Source organism: Pinus tabuliformis, chromosome 4_2 (genome assembly GCF_031772625.1).
Source record: "Pinus tabuliformis cultivar Carrire ecotype Pingquan chromosome 4_2, CPIR1, whole genome shotgun sequence".
NCBI lineage: Eukaryota > Viridiplantae > Streptophyta > Pinopsida > Pinales > Pinaceae > Pinus > Pinus tabuliformis.
The window spans coordinates 401,495,770-401,519,344 of NC_142304.1; the positions used below are offsets into that span (position 1 = coordinate 401,495,770).

Genomic DNA, 23,575 nt, shown 5'->3' on the forward strand with positions numbered 1-23,575 from the left:
GTGAGGGGAGGTTGTATAGGCTTCTAACACCTCTTCCTCAAGCTCTAGTACAATTAGATATTAGCCCTTGTGAACTATGGCACAGAAGGTATGGTCACCTTCATTATAAGATATTGACATCATTGAATCATATGGTTACTGGTATCCCCGAACTAAAGGAAGAAAACGAAAGAGTTTGTAAGGGATGTGCTCTAGCAATGTTGCATGAAGCAGGGACGTTTTTTGGAATCAGATCCGCGAAAGCGTCATTTCCCAAAAATCTAGGAAGCGAAGCATCTCGGATGTGTCTACTATATATATTTGCATTCATATGAAAAAAAACATCCAAAATACCAGATTAGTTGTAGAAGATATGGAAACATGCATATTTGTATATAAATCAAGATAGATATGGTATCCAGTGTACATTAATGATTAATTATTCGAGCATCAACCATCTAGAATCTAGATTCTTGTCCTCTTGTCTAGCCTTTGCCTCTACCTCGATTGTCTAGCGATATTAGTCAACATTACCCAATTTTGATCAAACTACCTAAATTAAGCCTTAAAATATGGTAGAAAAAGCTTAACATGCTTGATTGATGATTTTGACTTGATTGAAAGGTAATTTTTTACTAAGGACATGACAAAGGAGTTCAACAATTAAAACCACCAACACTAGGGTACATATAGGGCTTCGTGCTCTTGATTAAATGCCAATAACATACCCTGATACATGATATAATCTAATGAAATGCCACAATCCCATTGATCCTGAATTCATGAAAATTGTTAAGTCTGTTGAATTTTGAATAGGATATGAAATTCTATTTTCTCCATATCTTCCATAAAGGAGAATGTCACTTTTACTTCAAGGATTTAACATTACCATAAGGGAGCATCTAGGAAGCATCTAAGGATCAAGGGAGCACCTTGGGAGTGTCTGAGAAGCCCCAACCCAACTTAAGTCAAAGAAAAAATTAAAAGAAAAATTAAAACCCTGTGGAACTGCTTGTCTCCCTTCGTATTTGCTCGGGATCCGTGCTCGATCCACCGTTAGATCTGCGGTTCAGAAATATGGAACTGCAGATCAGGCCAGCACGGTTCAGAATTTCCAGGAACCGTCTTTGCCGGCCCAATCCACGGTTCCGGATTTATGAACCACAAATCTGACGACGGATCCCCCATGGATCCGTACGGGATGTGGTTCCCAGTTTGGATCCTTGGGGAAGGGGGGGAGGGAGAGGCGTTTCTAGCAATATTGCCACCAAGTATTATAGTTACAATGAAAGAAAAATACCCATGTTTTGTTTATCCTTATATTTTAGCTCAAATTAGCTATAAAGAGACTACTCCCTGAGCTGCTATTGCAATCCCAAGTTTCATCAATGGATGAATCCTTGACAACATTTTCATGAGGAAAAATTAAAATAAAAAGTTTAATCCATTTCACCTACAAGAAGCATTGCAGACAATAGATATCAAAACAAACAAACAAACAAAATGAATCGAAGCTTGCTTGACTAATCTAGCTACCTAGGGCATGTTTGCCACCACTTATTATTGCAGATTCATTAAACTGCAATATTTTAAGTAGCATATGCAATTTCCAGAATATTATTTATCATATTTCTCATTTTAAGCTACATTTGTAGATACTTTAAGACTTTACAATATAGTCAAGACTGTCCAGAAGTTATGCTCAACATAAAATTTAAAGAATTGTGAGGTGACATTCAGAAAAGAAGAGTACAATTATAGCAAAGAAGAATCATCATAGTTCCTGATAGCAATACAATCTCTACCTCATCTCTTATAAAAAATGGATTATACCATACCTAGAGTCTCAATTCCTTCACTGCGAGGGTGTAGCTGCCCAAATCCTTTCAGTTCACCATTGATTAGGCATTCGTTTCTGATTGCTGACTTTGGATAGGATACTGTAACTACCACCACAGGTGGATAGTAAAACTGTGAGAGAGCATCTGCAGCAGTTACCTGTTAAACAGCATAAACATAAATCATTAAGCTGAAACAAACTTGAGTAATAAAAATGCCAGTGGAAATTATTTCCTTGAGAAACTTATAAATCAGAGTGTCAATATGGAATATACAATTTCTCTGCCGAATGTTACTCTTGACAAACTTTACATGGCACAAAATACAATACACATACCACATTTCAAAGATGGAAAAACACTGTTTCCCAAGACTTTGAAATGCTACAAATTTGAAGAATATCACTAAAATTGTGCAAGAACTATAATGAGTTGTATCAAAAGTGAAGGCCCGCATTGACTTGTTATTAAGCACCCCTAATTATTGTTAAGCATTTCACTAGTTCCCAACAAAGGAAGCCATTTAACAGGAGCACAAAATCCTGCATTGGCTTGGAAATTAATAGAAGGGTCTAAAAGAGAGGAGAGAGGATATGCTTTGAGAAAGATTTAATGTGTATGTAGCAAGATATCACCTTAATGATTTAGGGGTCACACCTTGCTCTTGCAAAGTTCTCCAATTATTTTTTTGATTCCTGTTTTGGACGGATAAATTCCATCTTCGAAGGTACAAAACAAAATAACATTGAAAACTTGGCTTGGCAAAATACTCTGGGAGGCCAGACTGTAAGTGGACTCCGAAAAAGCTCTAGTAAAATAACTCTTTTTAAATACCAAAATTTTGATTAAAAAATAGAAACTCATTAATATGAAATATATTAATGTCCGTATAATACCAAACATCAATATATGAGTCATGACGTGTCTCATCATTGATATCAACCAGTGTTTTTAAACTAGACCCACTCAGACTCAGACTCAGACTCAGCCATGTTGACTACAAACTGAGTGAACATGGCCTTCTGCTCAGTTCAGAACCAATTTGGTACCAAACCAGTCCAACTCGGTCAAGTTAAGTCCTCATCCTCACTGAGACACAGTTTTTAAGGGAATTTCTTTTTTTTTAATTTTAAATTCTACCTAAATCCCAAACCCTAGCACCCTAAACCTTAAAAACAAACTATATAGAGACACTCCCCCCAAACGTCTATTTGCTTCACACCTCTTTCATTGAGCATTTGTAAGCATTTTGAGTTTTGCAGACACGTTGAAGAGCTGTGATTTATAGTGATCTTGGAGCTTGTTTGGAAATCCTATTGGGCTGTTTGCAGTGGATTTGGCATCTACACAAGGAGGCTACAGACCATCTTCAATGTTGGAGGAGTCATGGACCAGATTCTTGTGCCCAATGCCCATTGATTTCATTCCAAGGTATGTTAACAGTTAAATCTTCCCTATCTTTTCTCTCATGAAATTGTAGATCTGGAATCTGTCTTTTCTGTTGTTTCAGCTTTTTACTTGTTTAAAGTTTGAAATTTGAACTTTCAGCACTACTTAAAGCAACGGGATCTTGCTTCCTATTCATCCATGAGATCATAACAACTCCTACACTAAAACATCCTCCAGTAGTGCTCCTTCCATCGGTCTCACTGCCACCCCAATCAAAGTTTGTATAACCAATTAGCTTGACTTCCTTACTATCATACTTCAGGCAGTGATGTATAGTGCCACGAAGATACCTCAATATGTGTTTGGCAACTATCCAGTGATCATGACGAGGCTCCAACTGAAACTAACTAAGAATGTTTACTACAAAGCATATACCTGGCCTAGTATTTACTAAATACATTAGGGAGCCCACCCACTGACGATAAGAGGTAGGATCCACGAGACTAGAGTCAGAGCCCCTCAACTTCTTGAGATTGGTGATCATAGGAGTAGTCATCGGCTTGGAATCCATCATCCTAAAATTCTGCAACAACTTGATGATGTTCTTTGCTTGCCCCAAATATATCTCCCCAAGTTTCTACCGTACTGCTAGACCCAGGTAATAGTGCATCAATCCTAGATCCTTCATTTCAAATTCAGCTGCCAACATCTTCTTGCACTCCTGAATTCTTCGCTCCACACTTGTAATGAATAGATCATCCACATATAGTAGAGTAATGACAGGATCATTATTCACGACCTTAATGTAGGGATTTGGATCAGCATTACTCTTTACAAACCCAATTATAAGTAGATATGCATCCATCCTTGCACACCATGCCCTAAGTGCTTACTTCAAACCATATAGAGCCTTCTTGAGTCTCCAAACATGAGAATCCCTGATATTAACTTCAAAGCCTTCGGGTTGTTCGATATACACTTCCTCATCAATGGTCCCATTCAAAAATGCAGTTTTCACATCCATTTGATGGATATTCCAACCCATTGTAGCAGCCAATGAAACCAAAGATCTAATGGTAGTGTACCTTGTTGTGGGTGCAAAGGTTTCTTCATAATCAATGCCTTCCTTTTGAGAGAAACCCCTTGCAACGAATCTAGCTTTATACTTGTTTATACTTCCATCAACAACATGTTTGATCTTATAGATCCATTTGGAGGTGACAACCGATTTGTCACTAGGTCTAGGAATGATTTCCCAAACCCCATTCTTCATAATGGATTGATATTCTTCCTGCATCACCTTCTTCCAAACCTCTTGATGAGCAGCTTCCTTGAATGTGGATGGTTCGGCCTCAATTAACTTTGTCATATATGTAGCCTAACCAGAATATCTTTTCGGTCTCTTACTTTCCCTGAAGGTTCATTTTGCAGCTTCATGTCATTCAACATCTTCTAATGTAGCTTTTAACCAATTTGGCCTTTTCCTTGTGGTTGGGATGACCACGAATTGAATAGACTCACTTGGTCCTTCTTCTTCTTGATTTGTAGTAGGGTTTTCATGATGATCTTCTTCTTCTTCAAATATTGGAACTTCTTCGTCATCAAAATCAATAGGAATATCCTTTGATTTCTTGTAGGCTAGATTTTCATCGAATATGACATCCCTACTTACTCTGATATGTCTTCCTTCCTTAATGTAGATTCTATATGCTTTTGAGGAGAAACTATATCCAATGAATATTCCCTTGATACTTGTAGAATCCAACTTCTTTCGCTTGTCCTTTGGAACATGGATGTATGTTGGACTTCCAAAGATTCAGAGGTGATCCACACTCAGCTTCTTTCCTGTGAATACTTCTTCGGGTGTTATATTATTAAGACTTCTATGAGGACTTCTATTTTGAATGTACACGGTTGTCATTGCTGCTTCTCCCCATAAGAATTTTGGTAGGTCTTGATCAAGGAGCATTGTTCAAATGCCTTCTTCAATTGACCTATTCTTCCTTTCGGCCACTCCATTTTGTTCAGGATAATAGGGACCAATCAGCTCCCTCTTAATTCCTGCTTCCTTACAATATGCAATCAACTCCTTAGAAGTGTATTCCCCACCATTGGAGTTTTTATCTTTCTTTCGGTTAGGTTTTCCACTTCGAACCTAAACTCCTTGAACTTTTTAAATACTTCATCTTTTGTTTTGAGAAGGTAGAGCCATGTCTTTTTAGAATGGTCATCAATGAACGTTACATAGTAGAGATGACCTGCAAGTGATTTGTCAGACATGGGCCTACACACATCAGAACGAATGAGATCTAATATCTCTTTAGACCTAGTTTCACTATTTGGAAATGGCTTTCTTGTATGCTTTCCCAAAGAGCATCCCTTGCACACACCTTCATGATCTAACTTCATATTGGGGATGCCATGAACCAATTGACTAAGAGTAGGGATGACCTTATAATGTAGATGACCATACCTCCTATGCCATAGCTCAATGGGATTGATCTCCATATGAACCAAAGCTTGAGGAGGTGGTGTAATAACTCTATAAAGGCTTCCTTCACAAACTCCAATAACCCTAGCTTTATCAATGCTAGAGTCTTTTCCCCAAACCAATACTTTTCCATCAACAAAAGCAACTCTATCCCCTTTATCTTCTAAACAAGAAATAGAACCAAATTCTTTTTCAAACCTCGAACATATAGTATGTTGTTGAGGTGCAACTTCGATCCATTTTCTAGCTTCAGTGATGTTGATCCCAGGCCTCTAACAGCATAGCTTTTGTTGTCAACCAATTCCATTGCATGAGAAGATGGCTCCTTTGATAGTGCATGAAGTTGTTTACTTTCTCCTGTCATGTGTCTTGATGCTCCACTATCAATGATCCATTCATTGTCATCACTAAGAGATCCTGTAAGAGTAACCAAGAACCATTGACTTTCGACCTTGTTGAATAAGTAGTAGATGACCTTCTTGATCCAGCGTCCAACAGTGTTGATACCCATTCTCATGTAGTTTATCAAGGAGGGAGAATCCATGCCAACAAAGTGATCGTCAACTTTTCCTGACCTTAGCTCTGATATCATGTTGAGAAATCAATGAAAGTAGATTAGGGTTTGATTCCTCTTTCTTGATAATTACTTGTGAGTTATGTTGCCTTCTTTTACTTCTTTATTATCATATCTTTCGTCAAGCAAATACCATATTATGTGTGTATGATCATAAAAACACAAGACACAAAATGTAGGCACTATGCCAGGGAAAATCCCCCCTCGAGAGGAAAACCCAATCAAAATTCTCTTCCTTCAATAGTATTCTTTGAGACTCTTCAACCTAGACAATAACCAAACCTTCCCTCCACACCAAGTCAACCTTCCAAATCTTCAACCCCTTTGCAGCAGCACTTCCACCCCAGCAACTTCGACTATGCAGCAGCTTACAACATCAAGCAGCAACTGGCAACAGCAACATTTGGAAGACTTCAATCTCCCAAACTAGGGCACGAAACAGAGAGAGAGTAGCTCCAAAACTTTGATTTCTTCCTTCTCCTTAGACTTGACCCAACTCGCACTTCCTTTAGACTTCTTTGACCAACTTCACACTTCTCCAGCTTCCTTAGAGATATCGAACTTGCTTGAGATGAGACGCTCCAAATGAATTCGATCCCATTGTATTTATAAGCTCCTAGTGAGGTTGAATTGGTGTCCTTAGGCCGACTTGGTGTGGAGGTTACATAAATTACATTTGACTTGATAATAAACCCTTTTACATGATTCAAAAGCCCAAGAAGGGTCTCTTCAAATGTACAATGACTCTATAGACTCAATATTAATCCTAGGAGTCCACAATGGCGACTTTGACTAATATAATGATGACCCAAGCATGAAACACATGCTTTAATAAGTCATTGATATAAAAATTATTTTCTTTATTCTTTTGACAAGTACATTTTATGATGGCTCAAATACATTAATGAAGACCGAACCTAGTTACATTTTCCAACAAGTAATGCATGCAATATTTCATCTAGATAGCCTTCAATTTATCTTTAACAAATTTAGGGCACAATTTAGCATAACCTAGAATCAATTATTCCATACATTAGACATAAGAAAATAAATATTCAACAATTAGGTGCACTTACAAGATAACATGCAAAGATTCCATCCATTTGACCAAAGAATAGCTCCAAAGATAAGCAGAATCAGCACCAAATATCAAAATGCATCCACAACATCCAAATCTTCCACAAGAGAACAAGTTTGAATTACAGCTAACTAGGCCAAAAATCCAAAGAGGTATGATGATGAGATGTTACAATGAAGGCCTCCTCTATTTATCTGAGGAGGCTGAGTTTCTATTTACCCTAGAAGCCCCTTTAAATCATAAAATACTGTGCTAGGTCACAAGCCAACCTAGTAGCCTTTGAAAAACAAAATAACTCTCCACATGTGAGCCGAAATAACAGAAGTAGTTGAAGTCATGTAAGGATAGGCCCTTCTAGGGTTGGCACTGAGGGAAAATGGGTGCCATAATGTGTGTAGAAGCCCTCTAAAATCCACCTACAAGGTTGAACCCTAGATATCTAACATAATCCATCCATACGTTGACCCCAATTTTGGCTTTGGGGCACAAAAGTGGTCTCATAGGTCTCCAAGTGGCCAAAATGCATGTCTTTGCTTCAACATTGAGGGTTCTCATGGTGCTACTAACCCTCCCATGTCTTAATGTGCAAGAGCATCCTCATATGGGCCCTGGATTATCTACCATGTATCCAATCACTGCTAAGTTGGCTAGGGGAATGCTGGTCCAAGTCATCATCCAATAAAAGTCAACAATGTGGGGCAAAGTGTTGGAATGTTGTGAGTGTTGGAGGTGCCCAAGGATGCCAGTGATGCTCTACAACTGTCTGGAGTCCCATGGCTCTCAACGTTTCACCTTTGGGTCTCAATATGACCCTATGGAGAACTTGGACCCTAGTTAAGTTGCCCAGACCTATAAATGGGACCACCTGCCAATTACACACAATCTCCAATGCTACAACTTTCACCATTAGGTACATTTAATCATTATTGCATCTAAGTGAACCAAGCTTGAAAGTAATGGAAATATTAACACTTCATACAAGGCTTCCCTTCCAAAATTATGGTTTTGGTCACGTAATGGTGTTACCTCCCTAGGTAGGAGTGGTTAATAGACAACCCTATTAGGTGTTCTCAACTCTCAAGGGGAAGTGACATGTCCATGGTCCACCCTCTATCAATAGGCACCAAGTGAATAATGATGGAACGGAGGGGAAAAGACTTCATGGCCAAGTGCCATGGTCAAAGGGACCAGCCTAGTGGGGATCCTCATCCTCGGTGCATAAATGTGAGGAGGGAGCAACTGTGGATGTATCAGTTACCAACTCAGTCTTTGTTTTTCCACCCTTCTTAGGCCTTCTACTTTTTCTTGATTCTTCTTTGTATTACTACTCATAGCTCAAGGAATGAGAGCATGATTTATATGATGTATGGTAGTTATTACCCCCTTAAGGATGGGGCAGTCCATCGCCCATCTAGGGTTGGTACATGCAAGGGTTCCTTGTCTTTTATGAGAGAGGGCAACATTGGTTGAGGAATGTGAAATTTTTAAAATTGTTGTAGATAATCTAGTTATTATTCACCTATCGTTAAGAGATTATTTGTCTTCTGCAAATTATATCCAAACTACAACAAATATTGAATAAAACACTACTACAACTTCACCAAAATCAAATAACAAGAACTAAGAAAATATCACACACAAAATATTAGACATTGATATTTTTGGACAAATTGTCCCTGAAAAAACCACTATGTGGGGAAAACCAGTTCTGCAAATGAGGGTTTTATTATTCTTCGACAAATCAAGTATTACATAAATTGCTTGCCTCTTACTAGCAAAGATCTGGCAATATTTTTCTTTCACTTCTACTAGTCAAATCAAACATCTGCAAACAAACTCGGCCCTCTTTGTGAAATGTGCACAACCTCCTTCTGGAACTCGCATTACCTCCGGAAAATTGTTTCGGCTAAACAAATTGACTCAAGCAACTCACTAAAGCCACTCGCACTTCCTCTTGTAACTATCTCCAATAGCTGGAAATCAATTTGTAGCTCCAACAACTCGCATTAATTAATGTGGGCTCTCTCTGCAAAAATAATTCAACATGCTTCCTTCTCTCAAAAAACCAGAATCTCTGTGAAGAATTGCTCTGGAAATACTCTCAATTTCTCCTGTTGAAACCCCGTTGCTGGTGTCTCCCACACTATCACTACGCACTTACTATCAATGCAAATCGTTGTGTTCGAATTGATTTCCAAAGGCCACATAGATCTTTTATAATCTCTCGTTGAGCAATCAAAGGCCACGATCTATTCATAATCGATGGCTAAGATCATCTTGACTTCATTCAATCACTTTTCTAGAAGTCGCTAGAAAAAAAGCGATTTGTCTCAATTAATCTTGATTAATTAACCACTTTTCCTAAATTAGACTTAGAAAAATAATTAAACTGGATAATTAAATCTAATTAAGACAATTTTCCTTAGAAACGTTTTTTTGGGTATTGGAGATAATTAATCCATCTATGTTTCTAGCCTCATAGACATCACCTGAGACTAGAACACTTGTCTGAGCTACACAAACTAACAAGGAACTAGGTGATGGCCATATGAGTGAGGTAGAGCTCATGCTTGGCTTTTGCCCACATGTTAATTTGAGTGTCCCGACCATCTTTTGCATTTTGATTTTTCTTTTGTTTTGCTTGTGGCCATCATATGCTATTTTTGTTTCTTTCAGTTGCATCGACTTCCCAAGGCAAATTTCTAGGCCCTACCCAGGCATGACGATGCGTGGGTGCCAAATCCCAATGAACCAGTGGTCAGTTGACCCTGAATAATGGAGGTGGAATAGGGGCTTGTAATGTAAAATGGAAAGTGGTAAGTATGGAATAGGGAGAGACAGGGCTACACTATCTCAATCATGGCTTTCCAAGTAGTGCCCTTCCTATATCCGTTGGGCCATTAGGGAACGTTCCACTTGTGAAAATTTGGAAGCCCCAAATGCTACTGCAGCAACTGATTACGTTTCTTCTATTTCTTAATTACAGAACAAAATTATTTATTGTTTCCTACAGTAAACACCGAAACTAATATACTGCAGCCTTCACCATTTAAATAAAATGCGAAAACAAGAAATTGAACAAGAAGGAAGTACACAACACATCTACATAGTTATTTTTGGACAAATGTCCCCGAAAAAACCTAGTGTGGGAAAACCGATGCAGCAGATGAGGGTTTTATTATTATGCAACAGTAATTTCTGAGTACAATTCGATGGATGCCCAACTGGCTATCCGATACAGAGAGAAACTGGACAAAACAAGTAGTGAGATGCTCTCACCCTGTCACAAGAAGAATTCAGCACTGAACTTGCTGGAGAAGAGCCTCAGCGTCAGCGTCTGCGCAAAACTGCATCAACCCCAAACAATCTCTGTGTCATCTCTGTTGGGGACTGCGTTGCTCCTCCTTCAAACCTTCTGTTGGCTGGAAACTTCGATTCTCTACCCCCCAGTCTCACAACCCGGCTCCCGGCTTCTAAAACTCGATTTCCTTAGCAAAAATTCGATCTCCTTCTAGGCTCTGCGTTGCCACTGCGTCAGCTCTGCGTGGGCCAGCATCAGCCTCTCTGGACGTCATTTTTCCCTCTCTGCCTTATACTCTTCGACCAGGAAAATTTCCCTTCGGATACTATCCCTGCCCCTCACTACAAAAAGATCACTTCGAAATTTTCTCCAACAGCTACTCTACTTCAGAAATTCAATCTTTTGATCTCTACTTGATGTGTTTTCCACTAAGTAACCTGACACAGGGATTCGGGGTTCGTAGGATATGGGGGTTCGAGTGTCAGATTCAGACACGTTGACCTCCCAGAACAAGACATGTAGGATTCGTTATATATATTAGATATTTCTTACACAAATTCTCATTAATTATACAAATTCATTGATTTCAAACATAGATCTTCATCTAGATGTTAGTTTTATTGTTTACAAAGTAAGTTAGTAACATTATAGCATGCATAGTACATACAAAATTCAAATACATGTCACTGTCACATAAATCATAAATGATAAATCAATGAATCATAAATTATAAACCATAATACATATTCAATTCATCAATGATCCAATAAGAGAAAGACAAGATAGTAAGATAAAGACACTGACAGCTGTAGTTTTCTCATTAAGTCATCAAATCAAAATGTGTTACATAGGTAATGCAATGCCAATGGCAAATAGAAATAGAAAATATAAAACAACTACAGATATAAAAGCCTCAAGGCAGTAGGTAGCCCATGACTCATGAGTCATCAATCCTCATAGTCATCATCAAAATCAGCATCAATGTCCTCATCATCATGGTCACCACTACTCTCCTCTGCATCCTCCTCCTCCCCTATATCCATAGTCACCTCTGCATCTGCTGGTGTGGAGGATGACCCCTCTACAATATCACCGTCATCAAATCTAACAGGCTCTAGCACTAGATCATTGAGATCCATGTTGGCCAATGCCAACTCAACACTGTTGTCCAGACCCATATCATCAGGAAAGACATCCCACATCTTTGTCTTTCCCTTCAACCACTCTTCCCTCTGCCTGTAAATAAGACGAAGGTTGGTGTGCACATACACCATTGTCTCTGCCCTAAACTGCTCAAGCCTGCTCTTCTTCACACTATACAAATTCCCATATGTGCTCCAATTCCTCTCGCAATAAGAGGATGAAGTCAGCTATGAGAGGACCCTCATGGCTAATTGCTGAAGAGGAGGGCTTGTTGCTCCATGATTTGCCCATCAAAAATAGGCCTTCTTAGCCCCCCTGTCTCTAATCATATCATATCCTGCAAATCGACCAGTGCCAGTGGAAAATTCAACAAAAGCATCCTCCACCTCATCAAGTAATGCTCTATCCTGAAAAACCCACCTGAATGCATCTTTCCTCCCCTGTGAGATTTCACCATCCATGTTAGCAGGGAATCTACGGGAAGGTCCACCATTCAACCACTCATGGCTGTAGTATTTTGGGTTCAATGAGTGAGCCAAACAATGTAAAGGTGTGCAATTCATGTCCCATCTGTTGACAAGAATATCCTGTATAGTACCACAGAAGGCCTCTAGTGATGTCTCATACTCAGGGCACTCACTCTGTAGAATAATGCTCCTCACAGACTCAATCATGGAATCCCATCCCTCATAAACCTCTCCTAGGATGGGTTTTCCTGTATCTTCAAATCGAAGCAAAAAAATGATAGGGTCCATGATCTGAATAATTAGATCTACCCTCTCCCACCAAGCATCATCTAGCATTGTGTCCTTCACTCTTTTAGAGTCTACTTGATCTGTCTTTCTCCAAAAAGACCAAAACTCAGAAATAACCATGGCCCCGAGAGCGGTCTTGACCTCCCTCAACCTCTTCAACATGATGAATGAAAAGGCAAATTGTGTATCAGCAATCTTCAACAATGATAGATTGTTGTACTCCTTGTAGATAGTGAGGGGCCAGGGCATTTGTATGATTTTGCACAAAGTTACGGATATGTCGTGCATCCTCAATAATGTTACCAATCCAAAGCACATCAGAAGCAATGGATTTCAGTGCTAAGTTCAATGAATGGACAATGCAAGGTGTCCAAAACACTTGTGGATATTTAGCTTCCACAATCATGCCAGCAGCCTTGCAAACAGGTGCATTATCTGTAATGATTTGCACACAAGAATCAACACCTACATCTTCAATAACTTTAATAAATAACTCACCCATAAATTGTGCATCCTTGTATTCTCCAAGTGTATCCACCGCTTTCAAGAAAATTGGACCATTCAAGGAAGACACCATGAAGTTGATGAGTGGGTGTCGTGTTGGATCTGTCCATCCATCAAAAACAATGCTAATCCCAGATGTTGGCCATGATGCTTTAATAGGCTCAAGCATTTTTTGAACCTCTATTTTTGCCTTCGTCAACAATGTGGTTCTAAGCTTCTCTGAACCAAGAGGCACATACCATGATGGAGACCTGTGAGTTAGAACTCGGCACATCTCAATAAATAGAGCAACATTAAAGGATATGAAGTTTTGATAGAAAAAGAAGGCAATGGTGAGATCAAGTTCTTTTTGTTTCTCTTTTTGAAAAATCTTGTCCATTGGACCAAGTGAAATTGTCTTTCTTTTTGCTGCTTGTCCCCCAATAGAACTCTCAACTGGATATTTGGTGGTGCCTTTCCTCAAAAATGGAAGGGGGTCATCATTCTTGGTTTTTCTTGATTTTGCAACCACATTTGCCATACCAACAGTGAACTCTTTTTCCATTTCTTTCCTCTTTTGTAAAGGAACAACTTTACAAGCTCCAACTCCACAACCTGGTAAAGCCAACAAATGGTCTTTCACGTGGTAATATGTGCTTGTGAAAGTATTGTGGCAAAAGTTGCATCTTCAATGCACATTGCCTCCTCCCTTCCCCTTGGTGCTTGGCCCATCCTCTCTTGTGACATATTTCCACAAGGGATATTTCTCAATGTCGTCTTTAGGAGGAAGTCTTCCCTCAACATTACTTGCATTAGACTCTGATGATATTGGGGGAGGAGGGACATCTCCAATGGGGACATTCTTCCCCTTCCTTTGCCCCCTGCCTGCTGCCCTTGATTGAGCCATGAATACTATAAAAAAAAATAAACAAAACATGCACAAATTTGTAAAAGAAATGCATATACAAACTGTTGTAATACAAATGCAAAAAGATAGAGATGAAATGCACTTACCTGGTGCTTGAATCTCCTTGCTGAGCGCTCCAAACCCTTGGCTCCTTGCTCCAAACTTCTAACAGCAAACCCACAGCTCACTTTTTGCAAAAGGAATGAGAGAAAATGGTAAATAAAAAAAGGAATGCGTTGTTTTTAAAGCCCGCAAGTTTCATTTTCGCTGAATTCGAATCCAGTTTTCAGGACACATTGTGTCCTAACGAGACACGACCCGGATTCGAGCATGTCCTGTTAGGACACGACGTGTCTCGAATTTGGGATTCGAATTCCCTCTAATCGTGTCCGATTCGTAGGATTCAGACACTTCAAGAAAAAATGACGAATCCGGTTTCATAGGTTCTCAAAGTGCCCCTCAAGCCTCTTCTTGTATCTTTCTGTTGGACAACCAACATCTCAAATTAACTACTAATCAATGGCTCAGATCATTTTGGCTTGATCCTCGTCTTCTTCTAAAAGTTTCACCCACAGTTAGATTAATATCCTTTAATTATTTTAATTTCCTAAGTTTAGACTTAGGGTCCCATTAAAAATAATTAATTATTTTAATAAAACTGTCTCCGGGTGGAATTTCCCAAAACGATTTGTGGGTATTGGAGAATGCATGTGTCTCATCCACTGGCTGCCATCTCTGCCAATTGAAAAATTTGAATGACCTCCTCTCTCCTACTGCTGCTCAGTAAATGAGAATTTGAATTCCCTGGCTAGGAATTCTCTGAGGAAGAAATTCCCTCAAGTTTCTCTCCTTTCTTCTGACGTCTTTCTACCCAGTAACTGCCTGCAGAAACTGCGTCACACCAGGAACCCTTCTTCGCTGAAGCTTTTGCTACATTGCTCCCTCTACCGCTGACAAATCTCGATCTGGAAATCCTACCTCTCTGTTGACTCACTCAGAGAGAGATTTACCACGAAAATCTTGCCCTCCTAGCCTAAACTGCACAATCCCTTTGGGGATTCGATTTGTTGCCTATGCAACACTTCGACTTCACTTCTTCCTTCAGCACTAAGCTCTTCCGGCACTGCTCTCTTGTTTCACCTGCAGCTCTGATACCATGTGAAAAGTTGGAAGCCCCAAATTTCTGCTGCAGCAATTGATTATGTTTCTTCTATTTGTTAATTACTAAACAAAATTATTTACTGCTTCCTACAGTAAACACTGAAAATAATACACTGCAGCCTTTACCATTTAAATAAAATGCACAAATAAGAAACTGAACAAGAAGGAAGTACACCATAGCTACACAGTTATTTTTGGACAAATGTCCCCGAAAAAACCTAGTGTGGGAGAACCGTTGTAGCAGTTGAGGGTTTTATTATTATGCAATAGTAATTTCTGAGTACAATTCGATGAATGCCCAACTGGCTATCCGATACAAGGAGAAACTAGACAAAACAAGTAGTGAGATGCTCTCACCCTATCACTGGAAGAATCTGGCACTGATCTCATTGGAGAAGAGCCTCTACATCAGCCTCTGCGTAGAACTGCGTCAACCCCATGCAATGTCTGCATCACCTCTGCTAGGGACTACATTGCTCCTCCTTCAAACCCTCTGCTGGCTGGAAACTTTGATTCTCTGCCTCCTGGTCTCACACCCCGGCTCCCGGCTTTTGAAACTTGATTTCCTTAGCAGGAATTTGATCTCCCTCTACGCTCTGCGTTGCCACTGCGTCAACTCTGCGTGGGCAAGCGTCAACCTCTCTAGACATTGTTTTGCCCTCTGCCTTGTATTCACCGACCAGGAAAATTTCCCTGCCCCTCACTGCAAAAAGATCACTTTGAAATTCTCTTCGGAAACTGCTCTGCTTTAGAAATTTGATCTTCTGATCTCTACTCGATGTGTTCTCCAAATGCCCCTCAAGCTTCTTCTTATATCTTTCTGTTGGACAACCAATGGCCTAGATTAACTCTTAATCAATGGATCAAATCATTTTGGCTTGATCCTCGTCCTCTTCTAAAAGTTTCACCCACAATTAGATTAATACCCTTTAATTATTTTAATTTCCTAAGTTTACACTTAGGGTCCTATTAAAACTAATTAATTATTTTAATAAAACTGTTTCCGGGTGGAATTTCCCAAAACGATTTCTGGGTATTGGAGAATGCATGTGTCTAAGCCTCCTTGCAAATTTTGAGGCTTAGAGCACATCCGACGCTACCAAAAACTAACACCACTAGACTAGAATTGAAAATTAACCCTCCATTTAAGGTGAGGGAACAAGATCACGGCCAAGACCCTTCTTTCTTCTAAGTTACCCCATAATCCATGTCAAATTCCCAAATACAAACAAGCATAAGCACCCGATTGCAAAATGAATAAAGTACATTTTGATCAAAAGTCCACCTTCCAACATGTGCTCTTGTCAGACGAGCGAGGAAGCATATGACTGATGTAGGTGGCGAAAATATCAATGGCACATCATCATCGGCTACTAGTGGCTCCCAGGGGCTGCTGGCTGCCAGCAGGAAGAGATGATAAGAGAAAATTTCCCCCATGGGCTCGCCCACTTTGGGTGGGCAACAGTCATCTTGTAAGCTTTGATCAAAGAAATGAAAATCTGATTCAAAGGAGAAATCTCTCTATGTGTTTTATTCTTCCAATGTTCATTTTTCAACTGTTGTGTGATAAATGCAAGTTCAGAAATGTAATTTTCTGCTTTTAAATAAATTATGTTTTGAGCTATATAATGAGAGAACACTAGGATAGCAGTCACCGAGGCTTGAAAAAATTGCAATTTAGCCAAGTAGCTCAGTCGTACTGGATGTGAAATGAGATTTTGATCTTGATATAGCTAATAACGCAGCAAACTCAGTTCAGGTTAGTTATTTAGAAAATCTTACTTTTACTGCAAAATGGGACTAATGCTTGAGAACCATATCCTAACAGTCTTGAACATCTATAATACACAAATACAAGCCATAAATGAAGCTTCTAACTGCACATAGATAACCACTGTAGATAAAAGAAAAAATTAAAATTAAAAAAACAACAAACTTCAGGGACAAGGTCAAAAGAATTCATAGTCAAACTACAAAATAACAAAAAAACTTGAGATCATCAGTCCTACAAAGACATGTCATAACAGCTAGAAATCTAAAAAGGACAAGGGATGTACCGAAAGTGGTCGCAAGATATTGCTAGCAACAGAACCTGGCACAGTGAGGACGACTGTCTTTGTTTGAACCGAAAAATGTCCATCTGGAGTCTCGTAAGTCAAAGCATATCCACATTCAGACAGTTTTTTGATAGATAAGAGCTTCCAACCGAGCTTTATTTTAGCACCCAGCCTATAAAACTCAATAACAATTCCCCAATTAGAAGACAAAAATAATTAATAAATGTCTTAACAGAGTTTGCAGTTAACAAATTTGTTCCCAATATTTAAGGAAAAAGATCCCTGCCTCATATTTTTTTACCAGGGTTGCAAATTTTGCAATGCCATAAAAGAAAGGTGCAGCACACACAAGTACACATAGAATTAACGTCCTTTCACATTTCTGGGGCATCATATATTGAGGTTAAAATGTTTATGCTCTTCCATCAAACAAGACATTTGTTACCACAAGTTATTCCATAGACCCACTGGATTTTAATTAATGTTGATCATCTGCTGGGAGATTATTCTCTTGCATTCATTCATTTTCATAGGATCTATAGCATTGCACTCTTCTAGTGCCTCAGACTAAGCTAGTTCCCTTAAATATGTCCCTATTTCTCTCGACTATTCTCTTATGCATTGTACAAAGTATCTTTCATTGTGTAAACCTTCTATATTTGCCTTTTCATCGTCATGCCTTCTTGTTAGCCTGGATTTTTTTACTTTTTTAGGAGATGCAATAGGAACTTATTCTTCAATTTGTATGAAATGTACTATTAAGATCCCATTGACCTTTATTTGGTCATTAGTGGAATTAATGAAATTATATTTCACAGCCTTGTCTTATCAAAAGAACTCAACAATGACAGAAGCCAGAATAGCGCAAGGCAAACTAATAACAGTCTATTCACTAATTCTGAAATACTTCATAAATATGTCGATTATTAAGCAATATCTCAAACAAAGAGAAAATGGCTATACCTATTAGCAATTGCATTTGGCATCGTTGCCAAACCCTTCTTAAATGATCCCACTGTTTGACCCTTTGGCTTTGCCAAGCGCCTGCAGTTTTATCAATATCTGAAAAGCAATCAGGAAACCATCCCTTAAACAGCCCACAACTACCCCGAACATATATGTCTTGCAATCAACTTTCATGTATAAGAAAAGAAATTGCAATTACAGGTCACGTGCTGGCTTTGGGCTGTTCTTCCTCTCTTGAATTGCCTTAATGGCTCCCCCAATGATACTCCCACCATTTTGTTCTAACTTCCAAACTCTTCCAAAGGCTGCCTTCATGCTCAATTTGGCAGGATCTCCAGCATACACTCCTGCATATCAATTCCTTTTTTGTTAGTTAGAAGGTATAAGGCCTCATGCACTGGAAAAGTATTGATATGATAACACCTAAAGTTATAAAACCATATTGGCATATGTATAATAGTATTTCCTTAGTATACCAGCTGGTGGCAGTAATGGACCTGCTTAGATCCATCTTAACTCTGAATCTACCAAGCACCGAGAGGGATCAAATCATTTAATCTCTTATCAATTTTTGCATCCTTTTGCATCTTAAGATATTTGGTCCCTTTCAGCACTTGGTAGATCTGGAGTTAAGATGGATCTATGCTAGTTTATATATCAGAAAAGCTTATTGCTTTTTACTTTGAGAAAATTTAACTCACAGAAATATTAAAATATGATATCAATTTACTTAATTATATCTCTGAAATATTGAATTTTTTTTATAAAACTTATCTCACACCAAACATTTTAGTTTGGTAAATATTCCGATTGCATGCAACGTTTTACAAGTAATAAGAGGTGGCATTTTAGTTTTGTGAGTATTCCAATTTCATGCAACATTTTACAAGTAATAAAAGTTTACTTGTGTTTCAAGTTTTGGAAAATTATCTTATAAGATTTTTTACATTGCATACAAAACCTAATCTAATATTTTGTGTGTAATTCCCAGTAGGGATCAAAGCAAAGGAGAACGAGGAATGGGGTGTCGGAAAGGTTTGTAGTTGGGTGAGTTTGATGTCCCAACGTAGAAATAAAAAAGTGAATATGGTAAAGGTAGAGGAAAGAGGTTATGGGTTCCATGCCGGTTTATTTATCAAAAAAACTTATTGGTTTTTACTTTGAGAAAACTCACAGAAAAAAGTTTTGAATTATGATATCAATTTGCTTAATTTATATACATGAAAAGTTAATTATTTTTTACTTTGATAAAATTTATCTCGCAGCAAATTAATTATTTCAGCAAACATTTTCGTTTTGTAAGTATTTCAATTTCATGCAATATTTTACATGTAATAAGAGTTGGAATTTTAGTTTTGTGAGTATTCCAATTTCATGCAACATTTTACACATAATAAGAGTTGATCTGTGTTTAATCAATTTCAAGTTTTGGAAAATTATTTTATAAGATTTTTTACATTATAGACAAAACCTAATCTAATATTTTCGTGCAATTCTCGGTGATGGATCAAAGCAAAGGAGAATTAGGAATGGGGTGTTGGGAAGTTTTATAGTCAAGTGAGTTTGTTGTCCCATTGTGAAGTGAGGCAGAATTTACAGACAAATAATCTTATTTCATTAATATAGGTTACAAATAATATAGTTTAAAATATTTGAAGGACAAACATACTTAATACTCCTTGGCTAAACTAACCTTATACTCTTTTTATTTTCATGACTTTTGTTCGCACTTAATTTCCTTTTGTGACCGATAATATTATGTTGAAATTTCTAAGTCTAACACGTCAGAAATTCTTCCTGCATTATCTGGGTTATTTCACCTACTTGTTTATTTCTTAACAAGTTATTTAACCATATAAATATTGAAAATAAACACACATGCAGTCTCAACTCATCTACAGATCATCAACTGAAAATCACAGGCAAACACACAAGGGACACCGTTATTTTTGGACAATTGTCCCCGAAAAACCCAACTTGGGAAAACCGGTGCAGCAGTTCTGAGGGTTTTATTATTAAGCATCTTTCTTGAGTACAACTAGGATGCCAAACTGGCTCACCCAACAGAGATATCTATCTGGCAGTGATACTCTTCGAAAGCAGATATTGAGCAAGTCTGCTCCACGAAAATCTCTCCAACGCTTCTCTGAGGCTTTGCGTCACTCTGAAACCCCCTACGTCAGCCTTCTGTTGTCCCGTGCTAGCTCTCTGTCCTTCTACGTCACCCATGCAAGCCCTGCAAGCCTCTGTGTAGTCACTCTAGCCCTCTGCGTGGCTCCTGCTGGCTCTGCGTAGCCTCCTCAATCTCTGTGCTGGTCCTTTGGCACTATCTCTGCTTCTCTGCTATGCACTCACTGCGCCTCGCTGCAAGTCAGATCACTTGTTCGAATTTTCTCAGCAAACCCTGCTCCAGAAAATCGAACTCACTGATCAATCTTGGTGTATCTTCAACTGACCCTCAAGCCTCCTCTTATACTTTTTCTGTTGAGTCTTCAACGACCGAGATTAAATCTCTAATCAACCGCTAAGATTAGATTTGGCTTGATCCATGTCATTTAGAACATTCTCACCCAATTTTATATTAATACCCATTAATATTTTAATTTTCCTAAGTTTATACTTAGGAACTCCATTAAAAAATTAATTATTTTAATATCTCTCTAACCGGGAGGAATTTCCTCAAACCATTTTCTGGGCCTTGGAGATCTCATGTGCTTTAGCCTCTCCACCAATTTTCATGGCCAGAGCACATCCGATGCTACCCCAAATCAACACTCCCTCTTAGCGAGGAATGTGCTCTAGTAATGCTCCACCACTCAACATCACCCTGATCATCCGACACCGGTACCTATGTTGATGCTTGGCCTGCTACCCAACATCCTCTACAATGTTGCCTCCTGTACTTCTGCCCATGGCTCTGCCACTTCCATTGCTACATCTGTATTGCAACTCCCTCTGCATCCATGCTGCAGCTAGTCCTTTCTCCCAACACTGCATCTGCACTGCAGTGCTCTCTCATCATGCTGCATCGTGCTGCCCATAGCACTACCACTACTAATTGCTGCACTGCAACTCAGTTACTGAGAAGTAAGTAACTGATCTACCCAACTACTGACATCCTTGTCAGGCTAGAAGCCCCCCGATGTTGAAGCTACCTCTGCTGCTATCTTGTGCTTCCTCTGCTGCCTCTGCGCTGTTGCAACATCTTTGTGCCTCTCGCACTGCTGCAACCATCACTATTGCAACCACCTTTGTGCCTCTCGCACTATTGCAACCTTCACTGCACTGCCAAAGACCACTGCACTCTGGCATTGCCTTGTCGTTCCATCCGCATCTTGCTTCTACCGACATCCGTCATCCTACAACTGTCTCTCGGGGCTCCCGTAGCCGGATATGATCCCAGAGTTTGGGTACCTCAAGGATCCTACCCGTCATCTTATGCAGTCCTCCTGACTACAGCTCAATGTCACCCCACCTCTTCTCTAGAGGTGCATGAGCACTCATGGCACAATCATCATCTGTCTCGACTTCTTTCTCTGCCTTAGCCGGAGCTGCCTTGGAGTCAAAAGCCTCTCCATTATTCTTCTTCCTGGGACACTAGGTTGCATAATGACCCAGCTCCCCACAATGGAAGCACTTTATCTTGGATATGTCCTTCTTCTTTCTTTTCCCATGTTGTCCCGCAGATGCTAGAGTTGCATCCTCCTCCTCCTCTTTCTTGATTCGACCTCCTTTGTTGTTACTTCCTGCCTTGGTCAGCCGTCTGATCTCTTCTTGGCGAAGAGCTGCCCACATCTCTTCCCATCCTGGAAGAGTAGCTCTGCCCAAAATGCTTTGGACAAATGTCTCCCAATCCTCAGAGACTGCATTCAGGGCGGTCCTCATCGTGAACTCCTGATCCGGCGTAGCCCCTATGGAAGTAAGTTGGTCCCAAACCTCCTATAACCTGTTGAGGTATAGATCTATCTGCTCCCCCTTCTACATCTAATACGACCGCAGTTGATTCTTCAGTAGCATCTTCCTCTGCACGAAAGTTCCCTAATACAATGTCGTCAAGGTATCCCATATCTCCTTTGACATGTTCTTCTCGGCAATATGTTGAACTATATGATCCTTGACCCCATCAAGGATTATGCACTTTGCCTTGGCCATTGCATCCTCATACCTTTCATTATCAGTCGAGTCGACTGGGATAGCCACGGTTCTCTAGGTGAAGCCCTTGATATGCTGGCTATCCTGAACAAACAAGATCCTGGCCTTCCAAATGACAAAGTTGGAGGCCCCGTCTAACCTGTCCTGATCCCTCAGTCCATTCATTGCCATCTCTGCTCTTCTTCTCGACTCCCTTTGAGTCTCGACTTCCCTCCTGGAAGTTTTCTCCTAGACTCCCTCTGAGCCTCTATTTCCCTCCTGGAAATCCTCCTACCAATTGTCGAACTGCTCTTCTCCGATCCTCTATGCACCTGCAATACGGATCTGGATTTCTTGGCTAGAAATCCCTCAAGGAAGTGGTTCCCTCTACCTTGGTTCTATCCCGTTAGGTACTGTTCTTCTTCGACAGCAACAGCACCCCACTAGCTTCCCAATCCACAATCTGCCCATAGCTCCCTAGGCCCCAACAGCTGAAGAAACTGAGCCTCTTAGCTCTGCGCAATCCCAGCAAGGCTAAATCGCTCCTCTGGCCAACTACGTCAAGCCTACCTGACTGAGTAGGATGACGTGGCTCTTTGTGAGCCTCTTCTGCCTCTCTCTACCTCTGCGATGGCCAACTTCTTGTCTCGAAATGATGACGCAGGCCCTCTGTGTCACTCCTTCTCTGCTGCCTTCTGCTTAGGAACAGCTCTGTCTCTCGGGACAGCTGTTTCTGCTGCAAATTTTCTGATTTAGCTGGTGCCTTCAGCTCTCCTGTGATCTGCAATGCTTTGATACCATGTTGAAATTTCTAAGTCTAACACGTCAAAAATTCTTCCTACATTATCTGGTTTATTTCACCTACTTGTTTATTTCTTAACAAGTTATTTAACCATATAAATACTGAAAATAAACACAAATGCAGTCTCAACTCATCTACAGATCATCAACTGAAAATAACAGACAAACACACAAGGGACACCGTTATTTTTGGACAATCGTCCTCGGAAAAACCCAACTTGGGAAAACCAGTGCAGCAGTTCTGAGGGTTTTATTATTAAGCAGCTTTCTTGAGTACAACTAGGGTGCCAAACTGGCTCACCCAACAGAGATATCTATCTAGCAGAAATACCTCTATTCGAAAGCAAATATTGAGCAAGTCTGCTCCACGAAAATCTCTCCAATGCTTCTCTGAGGCTCTACATCAGCCCTCCTGGCCTCTGCATCACTCTGAAACCCCCTGCGTCAGCCTTCTGTTGCTTTGCGCTAGCTCTCTGGCCTTCTGCGTCACCCACGCAGGCCCTGCTAGCCTCTGTGAAGTC

At 39.7% G+C, this 23,575-nt stretch overlaps 1 protein-coding gene across 1 annotated transcript in view; it reads right to left on the reverse strand.

The window, feature by feature from the left end:
- Nucleotides 1–23,575, reverse strand: part of LOC149169646 (Flavin containing amine oxidoreductase family) — a 242,885-nt gene that overhangs the window by 98,199 nt on the left and 121,111 nt on the right. The window contains exons 4-7 of the mRNA XM_089428756.1: nt 18,322–18,469; nt 18,120–18,200; nt 17,157–17,328; nt 1,818–1,977 (exon numbers count right to left, since the gene is read on the reverse strand). Coding sequence (XP_089284882.1) covers nt 1,818–1,977; nt 17,157–17,328; nt 18,120–18,200; nt 18,322–18,469 — 561 coding nt within the window. The remainder of the gene's footprint in view (nt 1–1,817; nt 1,978–17,156; nt 17,329–18,119; nt 18,201–18,321; nt 18,470–23,575) is intronic.